The sequence below is a fragment of the Silurus aristotelis genome (assembly GCF_946808225.1).
Source record: "Silurus aristotelis genome assembly, chromosome: 4".
Lineage (NCBI taxonomy): Eukaryota > Metazoa > Chordata > Actinopteri > Siluriformes > Siluridae > Silurus > Silurus aristotelis.
The window spans coordinates 35,468,893-35,486,294 of NC_139577.1; the positions used below are offsets into that span (position 1 = coordinate 35,468,893).

Sequence of the window (17,402 nt, forward strand, 5' to 3'; positions counted from 1 at the left end):
AAATTTAATTATTTTAACATAAAATCAGCCAAACTTATCTGTTATGTGGCAAATGCAATTCTGCAAGAAACCAGGAGATTACTGTGTGTGTGTGTGTGTGTGTGTGTGTGTGTGTGTGTGTGTGTGTGTGTAATATATATATATATATTAGCATATATAGTGGATTACGGGAGGAAAGTGAAACAGCAGTTGATTACAATAGGAATTTTTTTTTTTTAAAAAGGACAGTACAATGTTTGAAATGCATGAAATAAATATAAATTTTATTAAAAACACCCACATCTTTGTAATATCAGGAATGATATAAACAGCTTTCAAATAAACTGCATTCAGTACTTCAGTACATTACAATACTTACAATTTCATATCCATCCGTAATTTTTTGAAGCATACCAAACTTGGAGGAAACAAAGAAAGAGGACAGAGACAGAAACGAACCCATTTAGTGTCTACATGAAAGAAAGAAAAAAAACCAGACCGACACATGCTAGCGTAGCAGTCACGCTGCAAACCAGAACGTCTGAAAGTCCTTCAAGTAAAGTTGACTCCACGCAAAACAAGTATGACTTCAAGTATGGCTGTGCTTTCACCCGCTAATTAATCACTTATTCAGCATTGGTTTTTCTTTTTTATCATTCCATTTTTCTCTCCTATTAGCCCGCTAATCAGGCTCGATTCTGTACAAAAAAACTCTAATATTTATTTACAAAACTATTTAACTGTCTACAGAGGGATCAGGTGCTGCAGGTTTCTGAAAGGGTTCTTCTGTTTCCTCACACAAAACAATGGTTTGATGGTTCTGTGCAGTGAATAGTGTGTTCAATGTTCTGCAAAGTTACCATGGATACCACCTCTACAACTGATCTGTCCCTCTACACCCGATGACGTCTAACCCTTTCAGCTGTCATTTCATTCCTTATACCATGAGATATATATGGTGAAATGAAGGTCTGGGTTTTACTACTTTCTCATCAGTATCTCAGATAAAAAAGAGAATAAAAATATCAATAAAAACACATCGGATGGCCAAAATATTCTTTATTATACTGAGAATTAAGTGAGTGAAAGGTTGAATATTTCGAATATAGATATTAGTTTCAGAATGTATTAGTATTGGGTTCATCCTCTATCTGAGCTGAATGGATGCCTCGTGTTTATCTAAAACCTGATCATCCATGTTACATGAGTGTGTTCTGATCAGATAAACATGTTCGGGAAGAAGATCCTGATTGCAGGATCAGTGCTGTATCAGTGATGTGCACAATGAGACAGGAATGATTTATAAAGGCATTAAGGATGAAGATGGGTTCCCTTTTTGAGTCTGGTTCCTCTCAAGGTTCTCAGGAGTTGTTTTTCTCACCACTCTCACCTCAGTCATTAGGGATAAATGTATAAATTGAAATGATATATTCTCAGTCTTGTAAAAATGCTTTATCACACACAGACCTAGAAACACTGCAGAATCTTCATTATTAAGTATTAATTAACTTTTTAGGAAATTCCTCTTTATAATAATTCCCAGTGGACTTCTGGAGCTCACTGTACACTGAGCATCATTAAGCATTTCAGTGGATCAAACCAAGTGCTACAAAGTAAATAAAATCCCAGTATTTTAGAGATGCTAGTTGAGAAACAGGAGCTAGTACAGTAATCATGCAGCTCATCAAACCCTGACCATTACCGAATTTAACATTGAGTTATCATTCAACTGTTTTATTTGTAAATGGTGGACGTTTCCCAAAGCAGCTTTACAGAGATAAACACGGAATATAAATTAATTCCGATAATTTTATCCCAAATGAGACAGAGGTGACGGTGGTGTTGAAAAAACCAACAACAATTGAAGTGCTTTCAGAAAATAATTCTTGCCACGGTCACTTTTAACCTTTTTTTTTTTTTTTTTTTTTTTTTTTTTTAGGTTGGGGGGGGTTGATAAGCTTTTTACTGTCACGTGTTCACCGAGCATGTGCGTCTGAATTTATTTTTCTTATGTCAGGAAAAAACGAAAAAGAAACAAAAAAGCCATAACTTCCCTTTAGTCAACTCAGTGCATAATATTGTACTTCTAAAAATCCACTAAAATATAAAATATGCAAATCTTTTTTTGTGTGTGTTTTAATTATATACACAGAATTCAGGATGCAAATATTAATCCCTGAACAGGCAGAGATGACACAGGTGAGGTGTGAAATGAGCTGAAATATCCCTGATTTTCTTCTGTTTTTTTATAGAAATTTGAAGCTTGAAGTTCAAGTAACACTTTCTAGTAGATCAAGTGTGATGAAAGTAACTGAGACAAGTGTTGCGCTGACCTAAACATTCGTGAAATTCGTAGTTTTGAATACAGAAAAATGAAAAAAGTGGGAGAAAAAGAAAATGAAGACATCCTGGTATAGCAATCCTTTTGCCAAAATGTTTTGAGGTATATGACAAATAGGTTCTGTACATCATTCAAAAACCTTCTCACCACCCATAGAGATTCTCACATTAAATGTTCATAGCAGGTCTATAAGTAGCACCATTTTATGAATAACCCACAAGAAATTCTACTCTTTTACAGTACTAAAATCTAAAATCATTTTAGAAAAAACGAGAGGATTTAAATTACTGTACAAATCTCACCTTTTTTATGATACATCTAGATTACAGTTATTAAAGGATCCCCTTTACAGCAAACCAGCTGCCTTAGAAACTGGAAAATGACCAGAAGGTGGCGCTAACCCTGTTCTATAAGGACATCGTGAAATTGTAAAAAAAAACCAAAAAAACCCAGATGCATATGTTTCTAAAACTCGTAGCAAACTTTTGAATAGCAGGATTTTTTGCCTGTGCTAAGTCGTTAAAAAAATTCATGTTGACAATGGCTCAATATATAGTAAATATAAAACACACGTGAAACTGTTAAAGCACCAAATGACTATGCTCTTTTCTAAAATGTAAAAAATAAAATAATATTCAATCATCTTGCATGATTTTTAAAATTTGAATTCAATCCTGAAAACTAACCCTTGAGGGAGAACCGATCAAACCCTCGTGAAAAAAGTGCTTTAGAAACACCAAAAAAAGTTCCTGTAATTGCTACCAAATCATGAAAGTAATTGCTTAGTACATCAGAGGTAACAGGCTAATCATTATTTTTAAACCAAGTGTAAATTCGTAATTCTCTTCACTTAGCACCGTGAACATTATTAGTCACTAAATCAGTGTTTTACACCAGGGTTTTACCTTTAGGCTCCAACAACTGTCAAATTAAAGATATTTCCAGTAATGGACATCCATGATTTAAAGCACCAAAGAAGATGAACAGTGCGAGTAACAATAAATGCACCAAATAAATACTTTTTTGAGGGTCATCCAGTAAAGCTGAACCTATTTCCCCTCTTGTTGATCTGTTGTACATTTAGCATTTTTTCCATAGTGTGGATTTGTCTTCAGCTTGCCTCACAGAAGCTTCTACAGGTCTCTGGGTTAATACAGCCAGTGGCACTGAGGTCTGAAAAGCAATATTGTAGCACCATTGCAAAATTCCGACACTTTTCTGTTCCCCTGTCTGATAGTGATGTAAACTTAAGCAGATCCTTACAGGAAGTGGCTGTAAGGCCCAGTGACCTTAGTGAAGGCATAGGGAGCTGAGCTGACATAAGTGTTGGTGGTGCAGGACTGTGACTTTTCAGCGAGCATCTGGATAAAACGTTTACATGATCGCTCTGAAAACTCAGACGGTTCTGGATGTTCTTTCTTGACCCTCTTGCCACCACTCTTGCTGGGAGTCCCATCTGTGCCATGCTTCTCGGCATCCTCCTCCTTTTCACGTGCTTTTTCTGCCATCTTGGCCTCCCATAACGCTAGCCCATGCTTCGCCTCATTCAGGTTCTTGTGCTGATAGAAAACCAGTGAGATTCGAGTAGGGTGGGTGCGATCAGGCTTCTTAAGTGGAGTGGTTGCATGCAACTCGCGCTTTGCACACTCAATGAGAATCGAGCCATGGCTGGGTGCCACAGCTACACCACCAATCTCTGGATCCAGAAAGTTGTGCTCATTGTCTGACCACACGTCGTCCTCCTCTTGAGGTGCAGGCGTTGCGGTTCCTGGCTCTTGTTTCAACATAGAGGGTGGGATTTTTCCATTTGGCAGACTTATACCTGGAGGATGGCTGGGGTTCATGCCTTCCCTGCCTACAGAAGGAAGCACCTGAGGGAAAACATTTGCCCCATGGAGGCTCATATCTGGCTTTTGCATACTTAAGGGGTCCATATTTTGCGAGAAAAAATTATGATTCTGGCCCAGGTAGGAATTAGGGTATCTGCCAAACTGATTGCATTTATTTGCAGCTGCATATTCCAAGCTTGGCTGAGACAAAGGTGTTCTGGAGAGAGCATCCAGAAATTGGGAATTAGGTCCCTCGTTTGGGCTGTACACTGGATAGTGCCCCATAGGGTGCATGTTTGGTCTTATGTTACAGTTGCCATATCCATTGACAGATAGGCCCGGCTCGCCATATCGTGGTGGATAATTTATGCCATAGTGCTGCTGAGGGTTGAATTGTTGGTCAGGGTACATAGATGGCCTTTGTTGCCTGTACATGTCCAGGTGCTTTGGATTGGAATAGTAAGGGTGGTAGTTGTCAATGGGAATACCCCCGTTACAATGGTAACCTGAATACAGATTGTTGGCTGTTAGTGCCCCAGGGTAAGGGCTTGGTAGATTTGACTCATTCATGTAGGAACTGGGAACTGGTAAATGGGAATGATAAGGGCTGGCTGAGCTGGGAGACTGAGAAAACATGTTAGTGGGTTTAGAAGTGCAAGGGAAGGATCTTGGGTAGTTAGCACAGGATGTTGGAGTGGAGAATTGCAGAGGAGTATTGGGATGTGACTGTTGTTGAGGCTGGTTTTGGGCAGCTAGAGGGTTCTGACCAGGCAGGAGGGCTGCGGTTATGTGACTCAGGTGTGCACCTGTAGTAAACACAAAGCATCTTATAAAATGTTATGCTCTGTTCTATTGTACAACCCTGATTAAAAAAAGTTTGGACACTGAATAAAATGCAAATGCAAACAGAATGCAAAGATTCATAAACCTCATATTTTATTCAGAATAGAACATAGGAAACCTATCAAATGTTTAAACTGAGAATATATACTTTTATTTAAAAAAATAATAATCATTTTGAGTTTAAGGAATGCAACACATCTCAAAAAGGTTGGGACAGGGCCATGTTTTCCACTGTGTAGCATCAAGGTTGAACTAAGGAGAACAGTTGCAGAAGTTTTGGGAGAGGGAAGGGTCTGATATAGGATTCTGTTTTTTGTTTCATGATGTGCCAAATGTTTTCAAATGGTGAAAGGTCTAGACTGCAAAGAGGCCAGTTCAGTACCCAGACTCTTCTAGTATGTTAGCATTGTCTTGTTAAAATGTGCAAGGGCTTCCCTGAAAAACAAGTTTTCTGGATGGAACCATTTGTTGCTCTAAAACCTGTATATAGTGTTCAGCATTGATGGATCCTTTTCAAATGTACAAGCTGCTCATTCCACAGGCACTAATGCACCACCATACCATCCAATATGTGGCTTTTTGAACTAAGCACTGATAACAAGCCAAATGGTCCCTCTCCTTTTTAGTCTGGAGGACGTGGTGTTCATGGGTTTCAAAAAGAAATAAAAACATTTTATTTGTCTGAACACCGAACAGTTTTTCACTTTGTCTGAGTACATTTTAAATAATCTTTGGCCCAGAGAGGATGGCATCATTTCTGGATCATGTTCGCACATCCCTTTTTCTTTGCATGAGAGGACTATTATTCTGGACTTGTTCCACAGTTTGTAGACACACAGTCTTTTACAGATTGGTGAAGCTCTGCCCATCTTTATTTCTGAGAGAATTTGCCTCTTTAAGATACGCTATTCATACCCAATCATCACAACCCAATGTTTTATTTTATATTGTTAAATATTGGTTTATAAGATTTAAAAATCATTGCATTCTTTTTTGTTTACATTTTATAAAATCCCAACATTTTTGGACATGGGGTTGTACATACATTAATCTCCAATGTATAGACGTATTCAAATTGACTGTGTATGCTCTCAAACTATCAATATCAAGATGTACACAATAATACAAATAAATAGATAGTTTATTTTACCTGTTGAAGGTGCTTTGAGACTCAGACTGTCACAAGAGCTTTGTTTCTGTTGCTTTGCTTGCTGGGTGCTATCTGCCTTGCTGTTGGGTGTGTTGAGGTGAGACGGTTTGTTAAGTCCACCTTTCTTGCCTTCTAGTTTTCTTTGCCGGCATGATTTGGCTGGTTCTGCTAGCATACGGACCTGCCGCCGGAACGTGCTAAGCACCTGGATGGCGCCAGTCCTTGTTTTTTCCAGCTGGGCCTCAACACTACCAAACTCATCAGTGGATGAAGCCTTGTACAATGGTAGCACATGCAGTTGTTCATCATCAGGGATCTTTCCAATTTCACGATTGTCCTCTCGTGTTAGTGTACAGACCTACCAAGGCAAGAAAGTGACATTCATGTACCAAAATGATGCCATGCTAAATTCTTTTATTGCAGATTAATGAACATTAAGAGACAGCAATATTATTCAATATTAACTCATTCATTCATTTTCTCCCGCTTATCCGTAATTCGGGTCGCGGGGGCAGCAGTCTAAGCAGGCCCCCGCCTTCGACTGCTGCCCAATCCTCACAGCACCGTCCCTCACGGTCCCTCCTGCAGGTGGTGAGCCTACGGGAAGGCGGCCCCACGTCACTCCGACGTCACGGACCTTGATATTTCCCTCGTAAGGGACCCCTGGAGCATAGAAGGGCCTTGCTCAAGGGCCCAAGAGTGGCAGCTTGGCGATACCGGGGCTTGAACCCCAGACCTTCCGATCGGCAACCCAGCGCCTTAACCGCTGGAGCCACCACTCCCCCAATATTAACTTATGATTAATTATTAGTAGGGCAGGCCAATCTTGTATTTGTTGCATTAATTATTTTGACTGAAACTTAGAATTGAACATGATTAATGTAGAATATATGTGTTCCAAAATCCTCTCAACTTACCACAGTACTACCTCCTGCCATGTTGTGGAGATCTCTGTGGGCATGGGCACAAAAGTCCAGACATGCCGTGACTCCAGAAAATGGACGACCTTCGTTTAGGCCCAAGCGGCAGTCTGGAGCTCTGTGTTCATGTTCCACCTGGGAAAAATGTAAATAAGTAAATAAACAAAGATAGTCACAGGACATGACCTTCTAATCATTACTATTAGGTTTTATTTGGGAAATTATTTGGCATTTTTGTCATCGTAGTACCATTCTATTATGTCCAATCCTATCACACTTCATCTCCAGATCAGCCATGTTATCAGTAGTTCATTACCCACATCTGACATATACTTGAGAGTGATTCTCAACTAGTATATTAAAGTCCCAACTTTAAATTATTTCTATCAGAAAATTAGGCTTGTGGCTAGTGTGTGTGTGGGTTTTTTTTTTTTTAGCACCCTAAACATATTTAAACTTAAATTCAGTAGAATATTAGGAGTCCCTTCACTGCCCCTATTGTTTACACCACAACATTACTTTTGATGTTATCATGAATAGTTACTTGTGGAAAGTGGTTTTAGAGGTCTAAAAAAAAGTACATTTGGACCCTCAGCACTATTGAATCATCAACTGAGATCTGTACCTGGTTGCTATAAGCCTCAGGTGCCATTTTCTTATAGAATGGAGCAATCAAAGTAGAAAGGGCCTGGAGATTCCTCTCCAGCTTCTCTTCCTGTAAAAAAATCAACTAACTTCTGTTATTTCCACAAACTTTTTGTACAAATATTAGCCTGTTACTATCTGGCTCTAACTGATAGAAAAAAAAGCATACCTCTTTGGGATCATCAGCAAGCAATTTGAATTTCCTTGGGATTTTACTCCTAGCAAACTTGCAGCCATTGTAGTACATACTCCAGGAGCAACCGAAGGAGAAGGAAGCCCCACAGGCATCAGGGTCTCGACCCTGACATGCGCAAGTCCTCCTGATAGGGATGATGGAGAGTACAATAAGATGCTGCATGAAGTGATAATTGAACCACAGAAGCAATTTGAGCAAATGAACAGAATTTTATATATATATATATATATATATATATATTATATATGTTTATATTTTATTAAATTATATTTATTGTGACGGCGGGCCTCCACCTCTGGTGCCAAGAGCTAGGGCCGCGCAACGCAAAGTCAGTGAGGGATGACGCCTCGGCCACGCAGCAGAAAGACCCTGACCCCTATGAGCCAATAGTGATGGCGGCAGAGCCAGAGGCACCTGAGGCATCGGAGTGCGACGAGAACGCTCTGCTCCTTCTCCCACTCCAACCACTCCTTACTTCCTTTCCTGAGCACCAGAACACTATCCCCCTTTCCCTTTTACCCTCACCTCTGGTCCCAAATAAAGACACTCTTAACCCCAATTTAAGCTTTCCCATGTCTGTGTTCAGCCCGACACGGCGGCAAGTCGCCACAATATATATATTTATATATATATACATATATATATATATATATATATATATATATATATATATATATATATATATATATATAGAGAGAGAGAGAGAGAGAGAGAGAGAGAAAGATAATAGATATCAATACTATAGTGTTTAATCATCTGATATAATTACAGAACCTATAGATGAGCTATGAGATCTACAAACTACTTGATCATGAGACACAAAATAGAAAAATTATCCTATAATGCAGTACATGTAGATTTAGCATGTTACATCATAAGTAAAGTAATGCTACTCATAGAGAGCTACCATATTGTACGACTTCCAGATTTACCTGATTATATTCTGCCTACAGAAGTCCTGAACTGAGAGAATGAAGTTCATTTAAAATAGATTTCTAGCAGAAGGATCACACTAACTGCTAGTCCGAGGCTTTAAGGGGGAAGAAAATGAAACTGTCCTTACTCTTCATTGAGCGAACATCTGCGATTAGTCAGGGCACCGTGCTTCGTCAGTGTATCACTTAGTTCTGTGTAGAGACGATCAGCCAGGTTTGCTTGTATTCCCTCCCATATCATGATGGCTACCACAAGGCATGATGTTTCACAAGTGTGATTGGCTCGCTCTCGTACAAGCACAAGGAGCTTCTCATCCACATTGGCTCGGCGTATTACCTACATGTCACATATATACTGTACATTAAACAGTTTAATGCCTTGTGCTAGTTCTACCAGGATGATGTACAGCTTATATAGCCCACACACACACACACACACACAGAGAAACTTACCCATTTTGCAATGGGACATCCCTGTGTGCTTCTGCCCTCCTTGCCTGTAAACACCACTTTCTCAATTCTAATAGCACCACCAGTCAGGCCAGACCTTAAAAATATGATAAGTTCACAAGTTTATACATCTTCAAAAAGCAGCTAGATATTATGCGTATTGGTGAAGAATTTGAAGATGATGTCTCACCTCTTTTCCATGGTTTCCCGTATCCCCTTGATATTTGGTGCTGCTCCCAGATGAGTGTAATATGGGCCTTCATCCTTTTCACTAATTTGTTCTGTGGAGAACAGAATTACAAAGAAATGCAATACAAGGATTATTGATATTGAATGTAATATATACCATATGATGTATTTATTATTATATAATTTAATTAAGTAACATAAAAGGTTTATATCTTAATTTTTTTTTTTTTTTTGCTGCTTAAAAGAAGGGAAAAAATACTGAGCCTTACCAACACAATGACATGGAGAAATCTCGTATTGAGTTTTAATGGGTGCATCCAGAAGGTTTTTGATGGGAGTATCCAGCAATTTCATAGGTGAATCCAGAAAACACTGTAACCCTGGCTCTTTCTTGGGAGTAGAAGCAGGGGGTTTATACTGTTCCTCAATACTTCCTTCAATATTTGTTGAAATTACTGCCACACTCCCAGCCATCTCCACTTTTACCTTATTGGGGGACTTGATGGATAGAGACCTCCTCTCAAACACGGAACAAGGCTGGTACTGTTGTAATTGCTGCTCCATGGAGGCCAGGATGCTCTTAGGTTGGGTATTTGAGCAAGTTGAAGATGTTTTTTCCTGTTTTATTGTCGCTAGCACGCTTCCAGTCAGGTCTCTATCCTGATGCTGCATTTGAGGTGGTGGCATTTGGGCATCAAATCTTGGGTCATTCTCATGTTTAACAAGCTGTAGATTAGGTCTGATCATGTTGGGGCTCTGAGGGTGGTTTGGCCTTTCCTGCTTATGTAGGAGATGCATTTTAAGTTCTGTATGTGTCTGGAAATCCCCTTTTGACCCTGTGGTTGGTAGAGGTCCTCTCTGAAACTGGAAACAGGAGTCCTGTGATTCAGCTTCGGGGGACATCTGGACCGGCATCTGTCTACTGTGGGTGCCATCTTGTAGCTGATGATGATGTGTATTTTGTGAGTGCTGAAAGTCCACATTTCTGACCAGCATATGTTTGACAAGCTGCTGGGAATGTTGGGCATTGGATGGGGTATCCTGTCTCTGGGGCTGTTTTTGCATCTCTGCTGCACCAACAAAGTCAAACATTGACGCCATTTCATTAGGTGTAGGCTGCGAGTTAGGATGTTTAGGAAAAGTGAGGATTGGTTGAGCAAACAAATTAGATCCATCCTGCACTTTACCTGGTGGTTTAGATTGCCTGTATGTATGAGACGATATTTCTGCTTGTGTGTATCCTACCATTGGGTGTCTGTTTGGGAGTTGACTATTTGTCTGAGTCTGAGAGGGGTTCTGGTACCGTGGTGCTTTTTTTGGGGGGTGCTGGGCATCATAATGCATGATGGTTCCAGCTTGCTGCTGGTGGTCTTCATATTGCTGGTGGGGCTGTGAAGGGTGCCGAAGCACAAAGTCAGGAGGTAGTACCTGCCCTACGTTTTCATCGTTTTTGCATAACTTATTTTGTTGTACTGGAGGGAAAAACTGTTCATTCGCATGCTGTTGGGGCTGGACATTGATGAGCTGCATGTTGGGCTGGGTGTGCATATCAGATGGAATTGTAGGTGTTTGAGGCTGAAATTCTGTGGCACCATTAGGGGGAGGATGTGTAGGAAACTTGTAGCCATTTTGCATGTTACCCTCTTGTTGTTGGGAGAAGCTTGGCTGCATTTGAAAGCTATTTGAGTTGTCAGGATTCAGCAGATCACCAGGGCTTTGTCTGGCTTTGTTCTCATTTGAAGGGAAATCCTTCCACATGTGTGCCTGTTTGGCATGGTGCTGTGGATTTGGAGTTGGAGTAGAGTTTAAATTGATCCAACTAATCTGAGTGTCAGAAGCCACATTACTGTCCTGGTCTAGCTGTTTGTGTTCCAGCTCATTACGCTGCGTTTTTGAAGCTGCCTGAATTTCAACAGGAGAAGGAGCTGTGATTCCATTGCCCTGGGGGCTGCTATCAGCTGAGCAGGAAACATCTGACTGGTGCTGTTGCGTTGCATATTGCAAGTGCTGCTGGCCTGTAACAGTGCTGGTCTCCTGATTAGTGGCTGTGTTCTCAAATGACCCAAATGTACCAGCAGATTCAGCCTGTGCTGACATCGTGTAAGACTTTGAGAACATGCTTAAACCCACTGGGCTGCTGGCAAAACACTCTCTGCCATTTTGAACCTGTGAACTGTCACTCATGCTCACTGAGGCAATTCCTGGCCCTTTTCCTAAATTGTTTTGTGGTTGATTTTCCAAAGCCGGGAGGTCAGCGGGAGGGTATGGCAGAGGCTGCTGCTGCTGCTCTGCTCCAAAGTTTCCGGAGTACCCATTCACCATAAACTCTCTGTCATATCCATTGTCACCATGCATTTCTGATGGTGTCTGGGCAGTTGGCTCAGAGGCAGGCGTCTGAGCTGAAACAGAAAAACCTGAGGTAAGTGACGGTGAAGAGATGGCCTGCTCATGTAGATTGTTGGTGTCTTTAGGTGTGGACATGTTGTTTGAGTAATACTGAGACTGAGTTTTCTCTAAGAGATCACCAGAAGGACGTTCCATTGACGGTGGAGTTACTGTAGCACCATTGGTCATTGGCATCTGCTTGTTCCTTGGTAATGAGAAGATGTCTGCATTGGCATAATTGCAGTTTCCTGTGTCTTGTACAGACTTGCTCAGCTCAGAGATTGTGTCTAAACACCTTTCTATATCTGTCTCTTTCTTTTCTAATGGACTACTTGTTTTAGAATTAACACAGAGCTTTTTGGGCTGGTGAAGAGCCACTAATGACTGGTCATTCAGTGAACATTTCTCACCATTTCTTTGATACAGGCCCTGATCATACACGGTGACTGGGCTAGAACAGTCATCCCGGTGTCGTTTCATTGTCTTGAAATTGCTCCAACTGCTATCCCCATTAAGTTGTTGAGGGCTGGGGTCAGGTGACTGGTAACCATTCTGCAGCTTGACAGGTGCCTGGTGGGTAGCATTAAGCTGTGTGTGTATCAGATTTTCTTCCGTCTCATGCCTGGTTTGTTCTGTTTCCATCTGGACTGCTCTGAGTCCATTCACAAGGCTACCGTCTTTGCTTCCTGCAAAAATAAAACACGTCAGGACCCATTCATATGTCATTCATCAATCCATGAACTTGTGTATTGCATGACGAAATATTTAATCTCTAGTATCATGGTGTAGCACAAAAAAAACTATTTACAAACTTACAGTATCATCACACCCCTGATAGAGGGCTTTTAGACTTTAGACAGATTTAGACTTGTCAGTAGAGTAGAAACAATTTCACATCCACACTTTAACACACAACACACTGCCCTTGGATTACCTCATGCCCCTAGCGCTTGATGTACATGAACAAACTTCTTCGCCTGCCAACATGTGGTTATTGTGCAACCTCCATGTTGTTTACCTATTTCTCTTTCAATGCGACAGGCCAAATTAAAGAACCTCATAAAAGCCTTTAAAGGGTCTCCAAAGAAAAAATAAAAAAAAAGGCTCAGACCACATTCTTGGCGTACTCAACATTTTCAGAAACGACCTGATCAGAAAGTCATGTTAGAACAGATGCCATTTTTTGAGAATATAAAAGGTCTTGTTGTACATATTTACAAGTCAGGGGTTTCATGAGACTGGTCTCCTCTATATATCTGTCTGACTAGCTGTCTGTCTGGAGTATTTCTGTGCAAGTAGAATAAACATTATATACCAGTTATATATTTTGATTATTCTATATTGGGTAAGTCTACATTAAGTGGTCCAATAATAGTAAGTTGGTAATTTTTTCTAGTAGTTCGGGGATTATCTCTATGTACCAGCATTTCTGAAACTACCAGATTATATAAATTCAGCTGGTTTAACTATATCAGCCATCTCTGTGTTATGGCACACAATAACTTTTGATAACACAAAGGTTTACAGAGACTTCAAGATCTCATCTTCGCTTCTTGGACCGAGCCTGGTCTCAAACACATTTGTTAGTTGTAATGTAATGCTCAGGGTTTCAATTTTAGTGTCATGCATTGGGAAGGGTTCGAGGCTCAGTCTTCAGTCTGCTTTCATTTTAAGTTTGAGATTCAGGCTGCAGAGCCAGTGCTTGGGGAATTCTGGGAGAAATGAACATATAATAGGAGCATAACATAAAATGAACAGAATTCAGTAATTATGTGATTTTGGCAATAGTGGAGCACAATCTTTCACAGGGTTCTTCAAACCTGCAGAGTTTAACTTCAACCTCCATTCTCCAACCTGTCTGTATATAACCAGTAATCCTGAAGATGTTGGTTAGCTTGTACAAATGTGTTTGATCAGGATTGGAGTTGCTGACCTCAGAAGCCTGAAGTGCAGGTGCATTTTATTTATTAATTCTTTCATTCAACTTGTTTTATTGTTTCATTCATATTCAAATTAATGTCAGGGATTCAAACTACATGCTGAGTTTATTAACATTACAGTTCATTCAGGAAATATTTTGATCCCCTTCAGTATTTTCAGTGTTGTTATGTTGCAGTCAGATACTACAATAATTTTTTTCTAATGAATCTACACTTAGTACACCACAATGACAAAGTGAAAACAAAATTCTAGAAATGTTTCCAAATCAATGTGAACGTAGTATCAGAGTGTAACAACATTTAATACAGTGAAGGGTCTGAATACGTTCTGAATGCACTGTATATTCATAATATACCTTATATCTGGAACAAAGGGATGAGTGTGTATGCAAATGGCTGCCAGTTTTGTGTGTGTGTGTGTGTTCTCTTTCCCTTCCCCCTTTATATTTGTGTGCTTTGGAGAGCAGCTATATATACATCATTCAGTAATGACATTGATTTCACTCTCTTTCTCTCTCACACACACGCGGTTATTAATGTACGTCACATCCACAACATCTGCTAAATAATTTGAGCACTGCGAGGCTCGGTGCAGTGATCCATCATTACAGCATCTCTTCTCCATCCCTGTTCTACTCTATGCTCTCCATGTTCCTCTCCCTTACCTCTACACCTTATACACTATAACACACACAACGGTGTATCCTCATGGCCATTACAGCAAACTAGCATTATTTATACCTTGCTAACAAAAGCTACAATAATAGGGTTTAAACTGTATGATCAAGCGTGCTAGCTAGCTTTTTTATATACCTAAATACACACTTTCACAAAGCTAAAAGAGCTAACATTAACAATAGCTAAGTTGAATAGGTAGCTTGCTAGCATTAGTGTGGTGCTGTACCATGGTGCTGTGTATGTTGTACCACCGGGACGGTAATAACAGAACATTACACATAATGTGTGCTATTTCGTTATTTTGAGTGTGTAAGGGTAGGCTAGCTCAAACTAAACTTGCTGATTGTGTGGTTGTGTCCCAAACCATACATGATTTTACCATTTTCATGTGTTGTATTAATTTGCTTTATTTAGTACACTGTACACTATAAGTTAGGAAACCCTACTGTGAATGCTAAATGTTTGCTTAGATGAATTATATAATATATTGCTGCTAGTTTTTAACATTCTATGACTTCTACCCAGATGAGGATAGGTTTCCTTCTGAGTCTGCTTCCTCTTTAGGGTTTCTTCCTCCTTCCATCTTGGGGTGTTTCACCAAAACCATCACTAGCTCACTCTTAGGGATAAACTTATAAACTTATAGGCAATAACATATGAATGTATACTGTCTAACCTCTTTATCTGTGTAAAGCTGCTTTGGAACCATGTCCACTGTTAAAAGTGATCTACAATAAAACTGAATTGAAATAAATTAAATTTAACTTCTCAACGCCAAAGTACAGAATCACTGTTTTTTTACTTTTCAGGTTTAATTGCGAATGTAACTGATGTTTATCACAAATATAAGAATGGAAAGAACCATGCTAGTGACAGACTTTATAAAGCTTTCACCAATTAGTTTTTTCTTGTGACGATATTAAAACACAAAAACATAAACCTAAACATTACTGCAGATGGTAATAAATGTGAGCTGGAGCGATGTGTTTCTGTTGGCAGAGGAACACTCGAGCTGTGGATCACATTTGGAAAGCATTAGCACTGATTAGCATGAACACACACACACACACACACACACACGTACAGATCTGACCGCTAACTTCACAGGTGGAAAATTACTTAAAAGTTCTACATCTTTAACGAACATCAGTGCAGTATTAAACCTCGCGGCATCGAACTGGTCAACGTAGGCAGAGCTTAAATTAAATATCTTGTTGGCGTTTAAGCCTGTACTGCATAAGCAGCATTGTACAATAAAATCAATACTTTACTAACCAAAGCAATATTAATGAATATGATATTCGACTGTATATGCTCTGTATATGCATATATTATTCTTTTAGCTAGATAATGTTTACAGGAGAAATCTCGTAGCTGCAGTATGGATGTAGTATTAATACTAATTCTGGAATATAACTGCAATAATCTATAAGTGTAAGGTTATTATTAATCAACATCCATAATGCAAAAAATTATGCATATTTTGGTGTATATCGACAGTACTCTCTATTAGCACTTGTGTACACAATAGGAGCGTAATAATAAGTGTGCAGTAATAATACTCCGTTAATTACACTATTAGTACAGTGTAAGTGGTGTCATGGAACTACTAACGTAATGCTTTCTCTTGTGTGCCCCCGACCCCAGACTGGGACGTACCAAGTAATATTTGTAGAATTAATACTTGATAGAGCATTTAAATTCAATCATACTATTTATGTGACAGATTATGGACTCTATATATTTGTGTACGGATTTAGAATTAATATTGTACTGTAGAAACAGTGCAATATGCAATAAATGTAAACTGAAGTGTGAATTAAACACACACACTCACACGCACGTCACTGATATAAACATGGCTCTATTGCTTATAGGTTGAATAGCAGTATTAGGCATTAAATTCTGTTACTATAAATAAGTTTGCTTATGTTTATATTGTTCTGTATGTTTGATTAGGCAGGAATACTTGAAAATAAAACTGCATTAATTACACAGATTACAGAGAGCAGATTCTGATTTATTTATTTATTTACTAATCAAAATTGTGAAATTTTAAATGAGTGGCACCATGGCAACTTTTAATATAAAATAGTATGATGACATATTTACTTTTGATCCTCAATAAATTTTTGCTCTGTAATAGGTAAAGGTTTGGACTCTGCTCTGTAATCAGTATTAAACTGTAGGTGCAGTATTAATGATCTGTAGTGTACAGTATTAGTACTCGGAGCCACACACTGTCACCATACAGTATTTATACAGGATATAGAAATGATTATATACTGCACTGTGTGATCGCACTCATGTAAAGTATAGTGTATAATTATACTATTAGAGTGTGTATAGTGAGTGTGTGTGTTGTATGTATTGTGTGTGTGTATAGTGAGTGTGCTTAGTGTGAATATTGGGTATTGTAAGTAAAATAGTGAGTGTATAGTGTGTGTATAGTGAGTGTTTATAGTGTGTGTATAGGGAGTATGTATAGTGTTTATAGTAATGGTGTAAGTGTTTATAGTGTATAGTGTGTGTGTATAGTGTGTGTGTATAGGGAGTATGTATAGTGTGTATAGTAATGGTGTAAGTGTTTATAGTGTGTGTGTATAGGGAGTATGTATAGTGTGTGTGTGTGTGTGTGTGTGTGTGTGTGTGTGTGTGTGTGTGTGTGTGTGTGTGTGTGTGTGTATAGGGAGTATGTATAGTGTGTGTGTATAGGGAGTATGTATAGTGTGTATAGTAATGGTGTAAGTGTTTATAGTATGTGTATAGTGTATAGTGTGTGTGTATAGTGTGTGTATAGTGTGTGTGTATAGGGAGTATGTATAGGGAGTATGTATAGTGTGTGTGTATAGTGTGTGTGTATAGGGAGTATGTATAGTGTGTATAGTGTATAGTGTGTGTGTGTATAGTGTGTATAGTAAT

General features: G+C 39.2%; 1 protein-coding gene across 2 annotated transcripts in view; it reads right to left on the reverse strand.

Annotated features, from left to right (window-relative positions):
• Positions 1–235: 235 nt before the first annotated feature.
• tet2 (tet methylcytosine dioxygenase 2) overlaps positions 236–17,402 on the reverse strand; it is a 31,177-nt gene continuing 14,010 nt past the window's right edge. The window contains exons 2-11 of one of the 2 annotated variants that reach the window (XM_083538896.1): positions 12,273–12,548; positions 9,747–11,876; positions 9,479–9,569; positions 9,292–9,385; positions 8,967–9,175; positions 7,877–8,027; positions 7,688–7,777; positions 7,060–7,197; positions 6,143–6,500; positions 236–4,955 (exon numbers count right to left, since the gene is read on the reverse strand). In XM_083538896.1, the coding sequence (XP_083395022.1) occupies positions 3,580–4,955; positions 6,143–6,500; positions 7,060–7,197; positions 7,688–7,777; positions 7,877–8,027; positions 8,967–9,175; positions 9,292–9,385; positions 9,479–9,569; positions 9,747–11,876; positions 12,273–12,504 (4,869 nt within the window). In that variant the 5' untranslated portion in view covers positions 12,505–12,548 and the 3' untranslated portion in view covers positions 236–3,579. Of the gene's footprint in view, positions 4,956–6,142; positions 6,501–7,059; positions 7,198–7,687; positions 7,778–7,876; positions 8,028–8,966; positions 9,176–9,291; positions 9,386–9,478; positions 9,570–9,746; positions 12,549–17,402 lie in introns of both variants that reach the window. The other variant, XM_083538895.1, reaches the window with a different exon arrangement.